Raw genomic sequence first — 16730 nt, 5'->3', positions numbered from 1 at the left:
AGCGCCAGCAGTTTGCTCAGTGCTTTACAATTTAAGCAGTAGAACCCCATCCATAGGCGAGAGGTGGGCCTTACAGAAGGGAGCTGTGTCTAAAGGCTAGAGCACCAGATATCCAGGAGAGGTACTGCAATTGAAGTTGAGTGAACTTATGAGCCAGGTGACTCGGCATTTTCCAGTGTATGGATTTCTGTTCAAGTTGGAGAAAATCCCCTGTGTGGAAAATCATTCATTTGTGAATGTTTTCTTTCTTTTAAATAAGTGTGGGCTACAAAGCCCTTAAAAATAGTTCCTGTCTGTTGTAAAATAACGCATCTACCATGAGAGCTAACTACAATATGTCACAATATACACACACACACATATTACTATGTGCTCTATTTCTGTTATTTTAATTTTATTATCGTTTACAAATTAAACTGTTCCCTTTTAACCTAGCTTTCTCCTGCTCTGCTGGGCAATACCTGGATATGTCATTACAAGAATGTACCCCTTGTACAGAGGGAACATACTCTCTGGGTACTGGTGTGCGCTTTGATGAGTGGACAGAACTTCCACCTGGTTTCACCAGCATTTCCAACACTGTATTTGGGTCAACTGGTAATTGCAATATGTGAGTAGTAACTTACAGTCACAACTATTGATTTTTCTCTTGTCCCTTTTTTTCACATATTTTGTCATGCATAGGATTCTATGTAATTCCATTTATGATCCAATGTAAGAAAAATGTCTAATAAAATGTCTTACTGTCCATACTAGTCAGTATATTTAATTTCCCCCTGTATATTAGTCAGTATATTTAATTTTGTACTGCATATATCATATCTAAAAGTGGAGTCATTGTTTTGCACCATATTCTTTCTCTTTGCCCCTTACAGTAGGCATTCATGTATGAAAAAGGGTGTTAGTTTCTTTTTCCAGTAGCAGAACCAGTTTACAGTTGTCATTTTTATGCAAGGCAGCGTTATACTGTATGTAGAACAAATATTTTGTATTTGTTAGTATACTTTTCATATAATACATAAACCTCCTCAGTGTTTAGACCAGAGAATGAATACTAGACTTAAATTTTTGGCCTGATGCTATTCTGGAGGTTTCAAAACTCTTAGAAGAATTAAATAAGCCAGGTGTGAGCCTTAATATGAGATAGATATACATGTATTGTACTAATTTTTCATCAGCTGCAATGAAGTAGTTGAAGGAAATTCACAAGTGCAAAATCACAGGCCCACGAAGACATGGTGTTCATGTTTTTGCTTTAATTTGCTAAACATATTGAATGCTTTATCATACAAACAATGCCATATTGTGCGGATTAAACTTATACCTCCAAAAGTGCCAACACACTTTCTAAATTGCTTTTAATTTTTATGTATTGCCATATAGACACCGAAACAGGTGTCACCATTGGTAGATTTACCCTCCATCCTAATTCTAGTGACAACTACTAATCACTTATTGCCTCAGCAGTATAACTCACTAGGAGAAACTGGGAGAATCTACCAATCTACCCAGTAGGGACAAAGATGGCAGTAAAAATGTAACTGATCTAATTCTTCCCTACTTTTTCCATGAGAAAAAGAGTTCTGGCTTGTCTTGGAAATTGTCTTTTAACAAATTTCCCCTTACCGTGAGTACTCACAGTTGGATGCGCAGCAATCCCCCATAAAGCTGTGCGAATCTCGCTTACCACGACTGCAGCTAAACTCCACGATTCCTGCGCCTCCAACTGGGTTAGCTATCTCGAGATGTGGGGAAATGGAGCTCCAGTTACCTAGGAATGATCACACGACACTCTCAGGTTGCTGTTGGAATTCACATAGAGAGCGTCTGTATCCTCAGCCTTTTGTTTTATTACCAGTACACACATGCCCCCCCCACGCAGGGGGGGGGGTCAGGTCAATCCCCTCCCACAGAACAATGCATGGGGAATGTCTATACACAGAATGTACATCCTGATTGGAGCATAGCCTTTCCTTTTATCTATACTGGAAACCAGTTCTCCCCTCCCCCTTTCCCATGGTGAGCTCTCTGCTAGGAGCCTATCAGCTCCTAGCAGTGTGTCCATTCTCTGTACAAGCATCCCCTAGATTAAACAGTGTCAGTCTGTATCTGAATGGGCCCGATACGATCTTTATTAAAACACATCCATCCAGATACAGTTCAGGTCGGTAATGGCTTGTAAGATATACATGAGCCTACACACGGAGTTCGCACTGCTTGGCGCTTTGCGGTACGAAGTCCATGTGGTACTATGCTGCTGATATGTGGATACAGGCCCGCGGCCTACCGACGGAAGCATTCGCATCGAATGACGTGGTGGTATACACGCCGGTCTATAAGCGCAGATCTGCCATCTCATCCGTTACCGAGCTGAGTACTGTCATACATACATTGTAAATGCGCATGGCCCAATTGCAGCCTTCAGAGCTTTAATTAAGCCACAGGAGAGACATATGAATAACACTAATATATGACACATTTAAAGTTCAACCTGTAAATACAAAATTTCCATGACAGGCTGTACGCAAATAGATGCATTTTATTTTTCAGTGTGTTATTGACAGCTAGTTTTTTTAAAGTCAACTGATTTGTACATACCCTAAAATGTTTTCATCTACAGCCATCTGTTGCAAAGTCAGCATGTTGAGATATTCGTTTTTGTACCGTTTGTGTGCATGGTTGGAAGTACAGTGTATATCTTTTGTACTTTTTAGGTGCATGGTTGTTTGTATATTTTCTTGAAAAATTTAATGTTTTATACTTTTATGAATAAATGCTATTCTCTACCTTTTGAAGTATTTCCTGTAGGAAGTAATATACAACCTGTTTTGTCTGTCCTTTGCAATACAGCAAGGATTTTGTTTTGTCCCAGTTACTCTTTTCTGTAGTAAAATGTATCTAGTAGTCACATTAGGGGTTATTTACATTGAGAGTGCAAAATCTGGTGCAGTGCACATTGTGTGTGTATATCTGTGTATGTGTGTGTATATGTATGTATGTATAATTCATATGTGTGTGTTATAGCACAATGGCAGCTAAGGTGTCCAGTGCAATCCCCCCCCCATATGCTGGGTGCCCAGTGCACCCCTGTGCCTTTTTAAGGAAGGTTGGGCTCCCTCCAGGCTTACCTGCCCTCAGTCTATCCATTATTATGTGTGTGCTTTTTATTATGGAGGCTCTAAAAATTTGTAGAGCTAGGACTACAGATAATACTGGGGTGCCATGAAGAGGTTCTGCAGCTTATGCACGTATTTGCAAATGTGTGCAAACAAAACCCCTGTTTTTAACATGAACTGTTAGACAGGACAATTTGGTTGGTTGCAGGCTGGTTGGTAAGCTGGGAATTTTTCTTTGTTTCCTATAGATTCCAACCTTGTTGTCCAAACAGTGGCCTGGGGGCTATATGTGGTTCTTTGGTACTTGTTGCGCAGCCCCCAGCAGCCTGTTATGGGAGTGGAAACCTTGTTCCAATATCAGTAAACTCTACTAGCTTTTTCCCAGTTGTTTTCCCAGTCTTTCAACGTCTTCTGTAGCTTTTCCTCAGCCATTAACCACACCTGATTTTGACCATTTACATTTAGTATGTCTTCTGTCTCTGACCGTTATCCCTTATTTATACTGAGCATTATATTCAGCTCTTTGGTGATGTCAGGGGCAGCAATTGAAGCCCCCTGGACCTTGCAGATTGATAACTTCGTGATTACAGTAGCACAACATGAGAGTGACTGCTCAATAAGTAGTAATGAGCAGCCTGCTTGGAAAGCAAAACGATTGGATCAGCAACCAATGTTTTTCATTCACCTAAGCCTATACATAATTTGTCAATTCTGAAAACAGGCATACAATTTGTCAACATTGTCTGGGTTTGTAAATTGCATGGGTTTCAGAAGATCAGACAGATCTAAATGGCAAAATTTTAAAAAAAGAAGTTGGTGATTTTTGCTGATTTGATCATCATTAGAGATGAGCGAATCGAACATGGCGAAGTGGAATTCGTTTCGAAGATCAGGAAAAATTCGATTCGCGCCGAATCCGAAAATTAGCAAACTTCGGATGCACGAATCGAATTTTCCCAAAAATGGCGGCGACATGTGTGGCGACGGAGCGGGGATCTCTGGGAAGTCGCGCAGACAAGGCGCGCTGACCCATAATGCATTCATTCATGACATGTGATCGCATTAGCCAATCAGCAGCCAGCCAGCCAGCACTGTGTAATGGTGGAGCTATAAATTGCGGCCATCTTGCAATTCTCCATTAGCCTCCGGTCATTCAAGAGAGACAGACCTGTCTGTATTAGGGACAGAGTTAGGGCAAAAGAGACTTTAGGGCCACAGAATCGTTACTTAGGGACACAGAATCGTTACTTAGGGACACAGAATCGTTACTCAGGGACACAGAATTGTTACTCAGGGACACAGAATTGTTACTCAGGGACACAGATTCGTTACTCAGGGACAGACACAGAATTGTTACTCAGGGACACAGAATTGTTACTCAGGGACACAGAATTGTTACTCAGGGACACAGAATTGTTACTCAGGGACACAGAATCGTTACTCAGGGACACAGAATTGTTACTCAGGGACACAGAATCGTTACTCAGGGACACAGAATTGTTACTCAGGGACAGACACAGAATTGTTACTCAGGGACAGACACAGAATTGTTACTGAGGGACAGACACAGAATTGTTACTGAGGGACACAGAATTGTTACTCCGGGACACAGAATTGTTACTCAGGGACACAGAATTGTTACTCAGGGACAGAGAATTGTTACTGAGGGACACAGAATTGTTACTCAGGGACAGACACAGAATTGTTACTCAGGGACAGAGAATTGTTACTCAGGGACACAGAATCGTTACTCAGGGACACAGAATCGTTACTCAGGGACTGTCAGGAATGGACTCGGCACTGGTGGTGGGACTCTCCTGCCGTGTGGGCTGCAGTACCAGAGCTGACCAGCGGGTGCTCTCAGCAATGGACTCAGCACTGGTGGTGGGACTCACCAGCCGTGTGGGCTGCAGTACCAGAGCTGACCAGCGGGTGCTCTCAGCAATGGACTCAGCACTGGTGGTGGGACTCACCAGCCGTGTGGGCTGCAGTACCAGAGCTGACCAGCGGGTGCTCTTAGCAGCCAGAAGCTCACAATCAGCCAAACCTGGGGCTGATTACAGAAAGGTGTATATAAGGCATGACCAGGCCTGTGCTCTGGGCCTTGGTGTATGTTTTCCCATGAGCCTCTGTACCTGTATCCTGTGTTCCTGCTTCGTTGCTGACCCGGCTTGATCCTGATCTCTGTTGACTGTCTCCTGTTCTGACTACTGGCTCATCCCTGACTATTCTTCTGCCTACTCCTATGCTGTTTGACCTCCTGTTGCTGTACCTTGGCTTGTGACCCGTTTACTCTTTGCCTGCTGCTCTGTACTGATCTGCCTCCACCGTTACCGACCCGGCTTGTCTGACCACGCTAACTACTCTGCCATCCATCCATCCTGCACGGATCCAGCCGTACCTGCACATACCTCTGGCGGATCCCCCTACCACTAGCAGGTGTACTCAGGGGCCGCGACCTGGTCTCAGTCCTGCGCCAAGTCCATCCCCACCATCAGGGGCTCTGGTGAAAAGGCAGACTGGGGCTTAGACTCCGCGCCCTGGGGAATCCTGCCCTGAGGACCGCTAGAGGTACCACCAAACGGTCATTACAGAACCCTACGGCCGGCCTGACCGTTCCACCTCTCCAGCCCTGACTACGCCTGTGTTCCTGCACCTCCTAAAGATTAGTGGAAGGTTGGTTTGCTCACTGTGCGTTTATATAGATATATATCTGGGTGGCTAATAATAAACTGTATTATATTACCTGCGTTTCCCTGTGTCAGTCCACACCTTTCTGGTCACTCCTTGATTCCTGACAGGGACACAGAATCGTTACTCAGGGACACAGAATCGTTACTCAGGGACACAGAATCGTTACTCAGGGACACAGAATTGTTACTCAGGGACACAGAATTGTTACTCAGGGACACAGAATTGTTACTCAGGGACACAGAATCGTTACTCAGGGACACAGAATCGTTACTCAGGGACACAGAATTGTTACTGAGGGACACAGAATTGTTACTGAGGGACACAGAATCGTTACTCAGGGACACAGAATCGTTACTGAGGGACACAGAATCGTTACTGAGGGACACAGAATCGTTACCCAGGGACACAGAATCGTTACTCAGGGACACAGAATCGTTACTCAGGGACACAGAATCGTTACTCAGGGACACAGAATCGTTACTCAGGGACAAAGAATCGTTACTGAGGGACACAGAATCGTTACTGAGGGACACAGAATCGTTACTGAGGGACACAGAATCGTTACTGAGGGACACAGAATCGTTACTGAGGGACACAGAATCGTTACTCAGGGACAAAGAATCGTTACTGAGGGACACAGAATCGTTACTGAGGGACACAGAATCGTTACTGAGGGACACAGAATCGTTACTGAGGGACACAGAATCGTTACTGAGGGACACAGAATCGTTACTGAGGGACACAGAATCGTTACTGAGGGACACAGAATCGTTACTGAGGGACACAGAATCGTTACTGAGGGACACAGAATCGTTACTGAGGGACACAGAATCGTTATTCAGGGACACAGAATCGTTATTCAGGGACACAGAATCGTTACTGAGGGACACAGAATCGTTACTGAGGGACACAGAATTGTTACTGAGGGACACAGAATTGTTACTGAGGGACACAGAATCGTTACTCAGGGACACAGAATCGTTGAATTAAAGAGTATGTCAGACAACACGCAGAGGAGTGGCAGAGGAGGCAATGTTTCAGGAGCGAGCAGACGTGGCAGCAGAGGAAGGGGTCGAGGCAGCACTAGTCGCAGCCAGAGGCCAGTGCTCCCGGTGTCATCCAGCGGTCGTGTCTCCACCGACAACCCTGCCGTCATCGATTGGTTGGCTCGGTCGTCTTCCTCTTCCCAGGTCACCTCTGACACCTACAGCCAACGGTCGGTGGGTACGTCAGACACAACCGTTAGTTGGCATGGCCCGGGAGCAAGCCCACTGAAATCACGTGTCCTCTACCTGCCCCTGTCCTTTGGTGTTCCCTCACCAAGCGAAGTATCGCATGCTGTGGGCTCAGCCCCACTGTACAGTGAGGAAGAGCTAACAGAGGGCGGTCAGGAACGGGGGGAGACATCCACCTCTTCAGCAGCCAGGCGAAGAAGTACTGGCGAGGAGAGTGGCTCGGTAGCCGGTCTAGAGACAGGTCTGTCTCCTGACCCACACGCAGCCGAGGGGGCTAGTAGTGAGGCGGAGACCCTAATTGATGATGATGAGGCTGATCGCACTTGACAGCCTCGTCGTCATCAGGCTATTGCTTCCGCATCATCAGGAGAAGAGGGTGCCAGCTTGGCAGTGAGCAAAACAGTCGGTGGGTTGCCCAGGAGGCAGCAGGGTCGCAGCAGTGTCAGTGGAGGCAAACGGCCACGGAGTAGAGCACCAGCTCCACTGCAGCCTACCACCACGGCCAGTAGTGGTGCCGGTGTGCACGGAGGAAGTAGCAGTCAGCCAGTGAGGAGTAGCGGGGGCAAAGTTTCCTACTCGGCGGTGTGGCAATTTTTCGTCAAGCCGCCCGAGGAAGTAAACGTAGCCGTATGTCGACTATGTGGCCAGAAAGTCAAGCGTGGCCAGGGGGCCCATGTTGGGACTACAGCGTTGCGTCAGCATATGCAGCGTCGCCATTCGGTGGCCTGGGAAAACCGTGATAAAGATACGGCGGTTCTGCCAGCCCCCGCTCCATCACCCGCTCCGTTACTTGCTCCGTCACCCGACGTCAATCGCCCTCTATCAGCCAGTCAAGGCTCCAACACCTCTGCTGAGGGGAGTTGTCGCTCGTTGGCATCTTCCGCTCATTCAGATGCTCCTTCTCCTGCTACTCCTCTTCACGGATTCCGTCAGCAGTCTTTCTTGGAATCCGTTTCCAAGAGACAACAGTTTGCGAGCACGCACCCGACGGTGCAGAAGCTGAACGTCCTCCTGTCCAAGTTGCTGGTGCTGCAGTCCCTCCCTTTCCAAGTGGTGGACTCGGCACCTTTCCGAGAAATGATGGCTTGTGCCGAGCCGCGGTGGAGAGTGCCAAGCCGGCATTTCTTCGCCAAAAAGGCAGTGCCAGCCCTGCATTCACATGTAGAAGAGATGGTGGGCCAGTCTTTGAGCATGTCGGTCTCTGCCAAAGTGCACGGCAGCGCCGACGTGTGGAGCTGTAACTACAGTCAGGGACAGTACATGTCATTTACGGCCCACTGGGTGAACGTGCTGCCGGCACAGCCGCACCAGCAATTTGGACAGGTCACGCCGCTTTTGCCTCCACGTTTGCACGTCCTTGGTCCAGCAAAGATGTCCGCCTCTACCACCTCTTCTTCCGCCGTGTCCTCAGCCGCCACCCCCGTGCCAAGTCCCATTACCCGACCGGCATATCACATGTGCAGGGCGCAACGGTGTCACGCTGTGCTGCACCTGGTATGCCTTGGCGAACGTAGTCACACAGGGGAGGAACTTCTGAGTGTAATGAAAAGAGAAATCGACAGATACGAACAGCGAAAGGCCATCACCGATTTCCTGATGTTACAAGCGGATAAAGGTACTCCCCTGTGTAACTTAGATGTCAGCCATTGGCAGCTCATGCGTGACACCTGCCGCTTGCTCAGGCCCTTTGAGGAGGCCACGCTATTCGTGAGTCGGCAGGACTATGGGATGAACGACGTCATTCCTCTGTTGCACGTCCTGGAACAAATGCTGTTAACAATGGCTGGTCAGGGTGCGGTAGACGTGGCGCACAGATCTCAACGCCACATGACCCCTGTGGGGGCAGGACAGGAAGAAGAGGAGGAGGTAGAGGAGGACATTGGTGCTCAGGAATTATTGAGTGAAATGGGTGGTTTTTCCACTCAGCGGACAGGAGTGGAGGAGCAGGAGCATCTGGTGGAGGAGGAGGAGACAGAGGACCCAGACGCACCGTGGCAGTATGCTGTGGAGATGGAGGCAGGGAGTCCCTCGCATTCCTTGGCACAAATGGCCCATAGCATGCTCGGTTGCTTGCGTAGCGACAGCCGAATAATAACCATCAGACAGAGGGATGACTTTTGGCTGTCCACCTTGTTGGACCCTCGCTACGTTCAAAAATGGTGGCCTTTTTCACACCTGCTGAGAGGGAGGCCAAAATAACGTACTATAAAAACCACCTATGTAGTCAGTTGGTCTCTGCCTTTCTGCGCCAACGTCCATCCTCAGACACTGTGGGCCCTGTGCGCTCGCGTTCCGCTGCCATGGCAGCAGGGGAGGGGTGGGGTGGTAGGAGCAGTGGCAGCTCCACCAGCAGCGGCTGCCTCAGTCTGCAGTCGATGATGAGTAGCTTTCTTCACCAGCGCAGTGAGGAAACTACTAACCAGCCGCAGCAGCAGCAGCATCAGGTGGACCTGGAGCAGGACCTCAAACAACAGGCTTGGGCCTACTTGGACAGCACCCTGCCAACCGAGGTAGACAATCCCCTTGACTACTGGGCAACGAAACTTGACCTTTGGCCCCAACTAGCTGAATTTGCCCTTGAAAGGCTGTCATGCCCGGCCAGTAGCGTGGCATCGGAGCTCGTGTTTAGTGCGGCAGGAGGTATTGTAACTCCGCGGAGGACACGACTGTCCACCCAAAGTGTGGAGAGACTCACGTTTGTGAAAATGAATCAGGCGTGGATTAGTCTGGATTTCAAACCACCAGTTCCTGACACAACTGACTAAATCCGCCATGAATCATGCCCCAAACATGTTATTATTTTTAACATAGGCCTCTGTATGGCCTTCAATTTAAGCTGCTTACGCTTCGCCACTCTGCCATGGGCCCCTGTACCGCCTCCTCTTGCTGCTGCCAGGTCCAGAGTGTGTCATGGGTCCCTGTACGGCCTCCCATTGCTGCTGTCTCCATCGCCACACTCTGCCATGTGCCACTTTCAGGTCTCCTCACACTGCTGGTGGGTTCCATTTTGTCATAGGGTGCTGGCAGATTACGGGCCTCCCATTGCTGCTGCCAGGCCCGTAATCTGCCATGGGCCCCCGTACCGACTCCTCATGCTGCTGCCAGGCCCGTAATCTGTCATGGGCCCCCGTACCGACTCCTCATGCTGCTGCCAGGCCCAGAGTGTGTCATGGGTCCCTGTACGGCCTCCCATTGCTGCTGTCTCCATCGCCACACTCTGCCATGTGCCACTTTCAGGTCTCCTCACACTGCTGGTGGGTTCCATTTTGTCATAGGGTGCTGTATGGCCTCCCATTGCTGCTGCCAGGCCCGTAATCTGCCATGGGCCCCCGTACCGACTCCTCATGCTGCTGCCAGGCCCGTAATCTGTCATGGGCCCCTGTACCGCCTCCTCATGCTGCTGCCAGGTCCAGAGTGTGTCATGGGTCCCTGTACGGCCTCCCATTGCTGCTGTCTCCATCGCCACACTCTGCCATGTGCCACTTTCAGGTCTCCTCACACTGCTGGTGGGTTCCATTTTTTCATAGGGTGCTGTATGGCCTCCCATTGCTGCTGCCTCCACCGCCACACTGTGGCTCCACACTCTGGTTTTGGCCCCGTGACTGCCCAAATGAGTGAAGTGTGCGGTGATTCTAAGATCGACGGCACTCATCTGCATGTCATACTGACTGACAGTATTATTTCTCTTCCCCAGCAGACTCCAAGGGCATTTAAATTAAAGGTACAGTGTTCTGTACTAATATAAAGGCTCTCTGAAGCCTAGAAACACCCTTTTTATAAGTTAAATTCGCAGCGAATATATTCGACTCGAATCGAATTTATTCCACGAATTCGCCGAATCGAATTTTTGAATAATTCGCTCATTTCTAATCATCATGTGTGACAATGTGGCTTTTGTATATTTCTCTATATTTGCAAAAAATGTTATACTGAGACCATTGCTCTTATAGGTAGGTTGTTGTTGGAGGAATTCTGTATTTTTTGTTCTTGGTAATTTGCTCTCTCATTGTACAACTCCCTTGTTAACCGTGTGCTAGTGGTAGCCATCTGCATGTTGTCTTTATGTTGGGGAACATATTGCTTTCCTCTACTGAGGAATATCTTCAGATATTCTTGGTCTGACACATGTCTCTCTTTGGTTGCTCCCCATTTCTGACTTGTGCATTTTTTTTTTTAACCTAGGTCACAGTGGGAAGCCCATGGTGAATATGTAGCATCAAATACTGATGAATGCTCAGCCACTTTAATGTATTCAATCAACCTGAAACAGGAAGGAACCCTCACCTTTGAATATTTATATCCAGACATGAGTATTGCATTTGAGTTCTTTGTGAGTATGCACCCCGTGCAAAAAGCAAGCGCGCACAATATAGTAATTTCAACGTAATCTGCTTGAAATTCTGTTACTATCAAGGGCCTCTTTGGATATCACTAGTCGTTTATGCAAGAAAGTGAATGGGCTGACCCTATGCGACATCAGAATCACGTGGCGGGAATGCTCATTCCCATTACGCAATATTTGCAAAATGCTGAAGTGTCCTTTTTGAAAGTTTTGAATCACACCTACAAATTAAAAGTGAAAGACGCTTGAAGTACATTTTTTTTTTTCGGTTTTAAAGTGCCATTCTAATCTTGTCAAATTCCAATTTTAAACCTCCGATTATGAGCATTAAATATTGGAAAAGTTAGAAGTGGTGAACTATAGAATGAAAATGATAAATAAATCGCTCAGACATAAAACTTACTGTGAAATGAAGAAAAATGACAAAAATAAGATGCATTGCCTGCTTTAACCTTCAAAAGTCAGTCCCAATGTTATTGTTCAATTTAACATTACTTGGCCAAGGTGAATTAGCTTGGATTAGGTGGCAAAAAAAAAATCCATTACTGTCTTGGAAATTCGCTTTTAACGAATTTCTCCTTACCGTGAGTACTCGCAGTTGGATGCGCAGCAATCCCCCATAAAGCTGTGCAAACCTTGCTTACCGCGACTGCAGCTAAACTCCACAATTCCTGCGCCTCCAACTGGTCTAGCTCTGTTGAGATGTGGGGAAAATGGAGCTCCAGTTATCTAGGAATGATCACACGACACTCTCAGGTTGCTGTTGGAATTCACATAGAGACCGATTCCATCCTCAGCCTCCGGTTTTATTACAAACACACACACGCCCCCCACATGAGTCAGGTCAATCCCCTCCCACAGAACAATGCATGGGGAGTGTCTATACACAGAATGTACATCCTGATTGGAGCATAGCCTTTCCTTTCATCTATACTGGAAACCAGTTCTCCCCTCCCCCTTTCCCATGGTGAGCTCTCTGAGGAGAGTAAACTTCCCCCTATCCTATCAGCTCCTAGTAGTATGTCCATTCTCTGTACAAGCATCCCCTAGATTAAACAGTGTCAGTCTGTATCTGAAAGGGCCCGATACGATCTTTATTAAAACACATCCATCCAGATACAGTTCAGGTCGGTAATGGCTTGTAAGATATACATGAGCCTACACACGGAGTTCACACTGCCTGGCGCCTGGCGATACGAAGTCCATGTGGTACTATGCTGCTGATATGTGGATACAGGCCTGCGGCCTACCGCCGGCGGCATTCGCATCGAATGCCGTGGTGGTATACACGCCGGTCTATAAGCGCAGATCTGCCGTCTCATCCATTACCGAGCTGAGTACTGTAATACATACATTGTACATGCGCATGGCCCAATTGCAGCCTTCAGAGCTTTAATTAAGCCACAAGAGAGACATATGAATAACACTAATATATGACACATTTAAAGTTCAACCTGTAAATACAAACTTTCCATGACAATTCCCTCCCCCCCTCCCCATGTTTAATGTCTTTTGGATTACAAGCTGCAGTAGGTTAGGTTCAGCAATCTTAAATTCTGAAACTTCTAATTTCCTCCCCTGCCTGACTGTTTTTGGCCTATCCCTACCCTATCACAGCAGCTTAATATCACGTGAAGATTTTACCCATGAAGGTCTTCATGGAAACATAGTACACCTAGGAATGCTCATTCCTCCAGACTGACACCTATGTCCTAGCCATTCACATGAGCTGCTGCAGTCATTGAGTGGCAGCCGCAAGGAGAGGTCTAATATATGTTCATTTGGGCTCTTTAGTTATAGTTTTTTTTTTTTTTCCCTGCCGTTTTTAACCATAAGATATCTGCTGTGCCAACATTTAGAAAATATGTTGCGAGTTCAACATTTTAACTACAGCACTGGTTCAATTACAGCAATAGCACTCTCTGTGCTGATACTTCAGTAATGACCAGGGAGGTCTCCACTGCCCTGTCAACACTTACCACCTATGTAGCCTCCCACAAGAAATTTGCAATTTGTATAACTCTTTTTAGGAACCAGCACATTGTTTGCATCAGGGCTGAGGACTTTTTAGAGGTGTTCTGAGGCAGGATGCTATGACATTTTCAATAAAGGTACTATGCAGCACTCTTCTGATTCCCCCCCCCTCCCCCATTAGTCACACTTTGCCTGGATTAGACGCACAGAGACCCAGTGATGATGTCCCTGGTTCTCAAATAGGGTATTTGTTGAAAATGGCGAGATTTCAAAAAATATATATTTTATTATAATTCTGACAAGGGGGTTGTGGGTGGATGGTGAGAAACCAGAGAATGGAAAATATATGCAGATTAACTTTTCTACATGCGACATCAAATTAAATAAAATGCTTGCATTCTTATATTTATAAACACCTCCTAGTTTAATTTAAAAAAAAATGTCTGGATGTTTCTTCAGGGCCTTAAAGAGGGTCAAGAACTACCCCCTTTGGTTCTTCTCACTTTAAAGAAGGTGGTCCCAGAAATAATGTCTCTGATTTGTCTTCACCAATTGTGTCTTCTGCTATAGTTAACACAAGGGCTTTTTTTCAGCTAGAACGTAGGGGGAACATAGTTCCAGCACAGTGACTGTTTATAATGGCAAGGGGTGCTGGGGTGTGCTAGAAGGTCCATTGATGGTGGCTGCTGGAAGGTCTATTGTTGCTGGGGTAATATATTGTTAAAAAGAGCGGTCTATTGTTGCTGGGGGGAGGTATTGTTGAGAGAGGGGTCACTTGTTGCTGGGAGAGATCTTCTGTTGAGAGAGGGGTCTATTGTTGCTGGCTGCTGGAGGGAACTATTTAATGCTGGCTGCTGGAGTATCTATTATTTCTGTGGTGGATCTATTGTTGGTGGGGGTATTTTGTTGCAGTGGGGCTATTGTTGCTGTGGGGATCTCTTGTTGCTAGAGGGATCTGTTGTTGCAGGTGGGTCTGTTGTTGCTGGGGGAATCTGTCGTTGCTGGGGAGGACTATTACTGCTGGTTGCAGCAGATCTGTTTTTCTGCTTTTCTTGTTATTAACAAATTCCATACAAATTATTTGCACCACAAAATGATACTTGGTTCTGTTTTCTATAAAAATGGGTGGTACTGGGAGGTCAGTAAGGGGTGGAACCAAGTAACAGTACTTGGATGTGGGTAGATGGGGGATACAAGAGGTGGCTCAGAAGGCGAGAGTACTTGCACCTATTAACTGAGGAGAAAAAGCTCTGGTTAAAACAATTATATATCCTGTGATAGAAGATAGTGTTCATACTACCACTGTGTTCAAAGAGAAGTGATGTTAGTGATTTAGGCTACTTCACACTAAGCACACTTATCTGCGACAAAACCATGTTTTTGCAGCGTTTTTTACTGCCTTTGCGGTGCATTATTTACAGGAAATATGACTCAAAAACGGCACCAAAATGCAACTTGTGCTTGCTGCATTGTTTTGCCATGTTTTCCATGTCTTCATGATTGGTGAGCTTTATGATGCTTTTTTTTTTTTTTTTTTGTTTAACCGCACCAAACCTGCACCAAATATGCAGCAAGCAGGATTTTAAAAAATACATCGGGCCAACAACGGATCAGTGTAAAGAGTTCCATAGGATTACATGGCCGCACACATTCTGCCTTGTTTTTTTACCTCAAAAGCAGCAGAAAAACAAATCAGTGTGAAAGCAGTCTTATAAGGAAATGGACTGTAAAATGCACAGAGAAAGGTGCATTAGAGTGTGCTGCATTGCATTTACAAAATAGCATAGCATGACAAAACATAGACCTGCATTTCCAAGCTCATGTAGTGTTCATCTGTACAGCAGATGAACACCTCATGTGATATGGTAAAAGCTAAATTTTCTTAATGTCCAAATCTAATCTAGGGAGAAGTAAAATGTCAATTGTCAAAACTCCAACTACAAAACTCCACAGTACCATTTTTTATATGTGCATTTTACAAGACAGATTACAATTCTTCCAAACATTTTAGTAATAGTTAATTTTTGTGTTTTTAGGTTCATAATGATCAATGTCAGCCCAGAGAAGAGGAATCCAGGTGGATGAGGACCACTGAGAATGGCTGGAATGTTCACCTAGTAAATTCACTAATATGTGTTTGCTTCTATAGATTATATAAATAACTGAATTGAAATCATTCTCGTTCAATATTTTGAAAGTCTTACTTGTGTCGAACAAGTTATCAAGTCTTGCATCATCAGAGACAGTGGGGGTTGTTTTACTAAAACTGTATGGTGCAAAATCTAGTGCAGTTTTGCATAGAAACCAATCCGCTTCCAGGTTTTATTCTCAAAGCTTAGTTGAACAACAGACGTTAGAAGCTGACTGGCTACCATGCACAGCTGCACCAGATTCTTTGTGCACCAGTTGTAATAAATCTCCTCCAGTGTGACTTGACCACATATATGAGCTATAGTATCTTTTTTTCATTCATATACATAGCAGTAGTAGAGTTTTGTACCATGATAGTCAGCAGTTATTGCAAAATAATTGTAATTTAGTTGATACCCTTTATTAAATAGTAAATTGGCTTGGCTAGTAATAAAGATGCAAGGTTCCCAGTGTATACCCTTCAGAAATGTATAAAGGCTGATGACGGTATCTAATGCATCCAAAAAACTTTGCATAAAATACCTTCAGTATGCCAACCATGGGTTGATTTACTAAAGGTAAATATACTGTGCACTTCTAGTGCACTTCAAGTGCAGTTGCTTTATATCTGAGGGGAAACTCTAAAATGAGGCGATGCTCTGCTGATTTCTTTCATCCAGTCATGTGGAAGCAAAAATGTTTTTTTATTTTCCTTGCATGTCCCTCGCCTTGACTATTGTAACTCCCTCCTCATTGGCCTATCTCATCGCAGGCTATCCCCTCTTCAGTCTATCATGAATGCTGCTGCCAGACTTATCCACCTTACTAACCGTTCTGTATCTGCCACCCCTCTCTGCCAATCCCTCCACTGGCTTCCTATTACCCAATGGATAAAATTCAAAACACTAACAATAATGTATAAAGCAATTTATAACTCTGCCCCACCTTACATCACTGATCTTGTCTCTAAATATCACCCAAACCGTACTCTCCGCTCCTCGCAAGACTTCCTACTCTCTAGCTCCCTTGTCTCCTCCTCCCATGCTCATCTCCAGGACTTCTCCAGAGCTCCCCCCATCCTCTGGAACGCTCTACCCCAATTTATCAGACTATCGCCTACTCTGCTCACTTTTAGGCGATCTCTGAAAACCTATCTCTTCAGGGAAGCCTATCTTGCCCTCAGCTAATACTGGAATCTTCTACTCTTCCTACCAGTCCATCCCCCACAGTTACCACCTT

General features: G+C 45.9%; 1 protein-coding gene across 1 annotated transcript in view; it reads left to right on the top strand.

Moving 5' to 3' along the window:
* Positions 1-441: 441 nt before the first annotated feature.
* LOC149443192 (endosome/lysosome-associated apoptosis and autophagy regulator 1-like) overlaps positions 442-16730 on the top strand; it is a 35136-nt gene continuing 18847 nt past the window's right edge. Inside the window, exons 1-3 of the mRNA XM_089655787.1 lie at positions 442-610; positions 11228-11375; positions 15398-15478. Coding sequence (XP_089511913.1) covers positions 468-610; positions 11228-11375; positions 15398-15478 — 372 coding nt within the window. The 5' untranslated portion in view covers positions 442-467. The remainder of the gene's footprint in view (positions 611-11227; positions 11376-15397; positions 15479-16730) is intronic.

The sequence above is a fragment of the Staurois parvus genome, unplaced genomic scaffold (assembly GCF_062004578.1).
Source record: "Staurois parvus isolate SC_StPar_1 unplaced genomic scaffold, SC_StPar_1.0 ptg000872l, whole genome shotgun sequence".
Lineage (NCBI taxonomy): Eukaryota > Metazoa > Chordata > Amphibia > Anura > Ranidae > Staurois > Staurois parvus.
The sequence above is the reverse complement of the archived record's forward strand: the minus strand, read 5'-3'. Positions and strand labels throughout refer to the sequence as shown.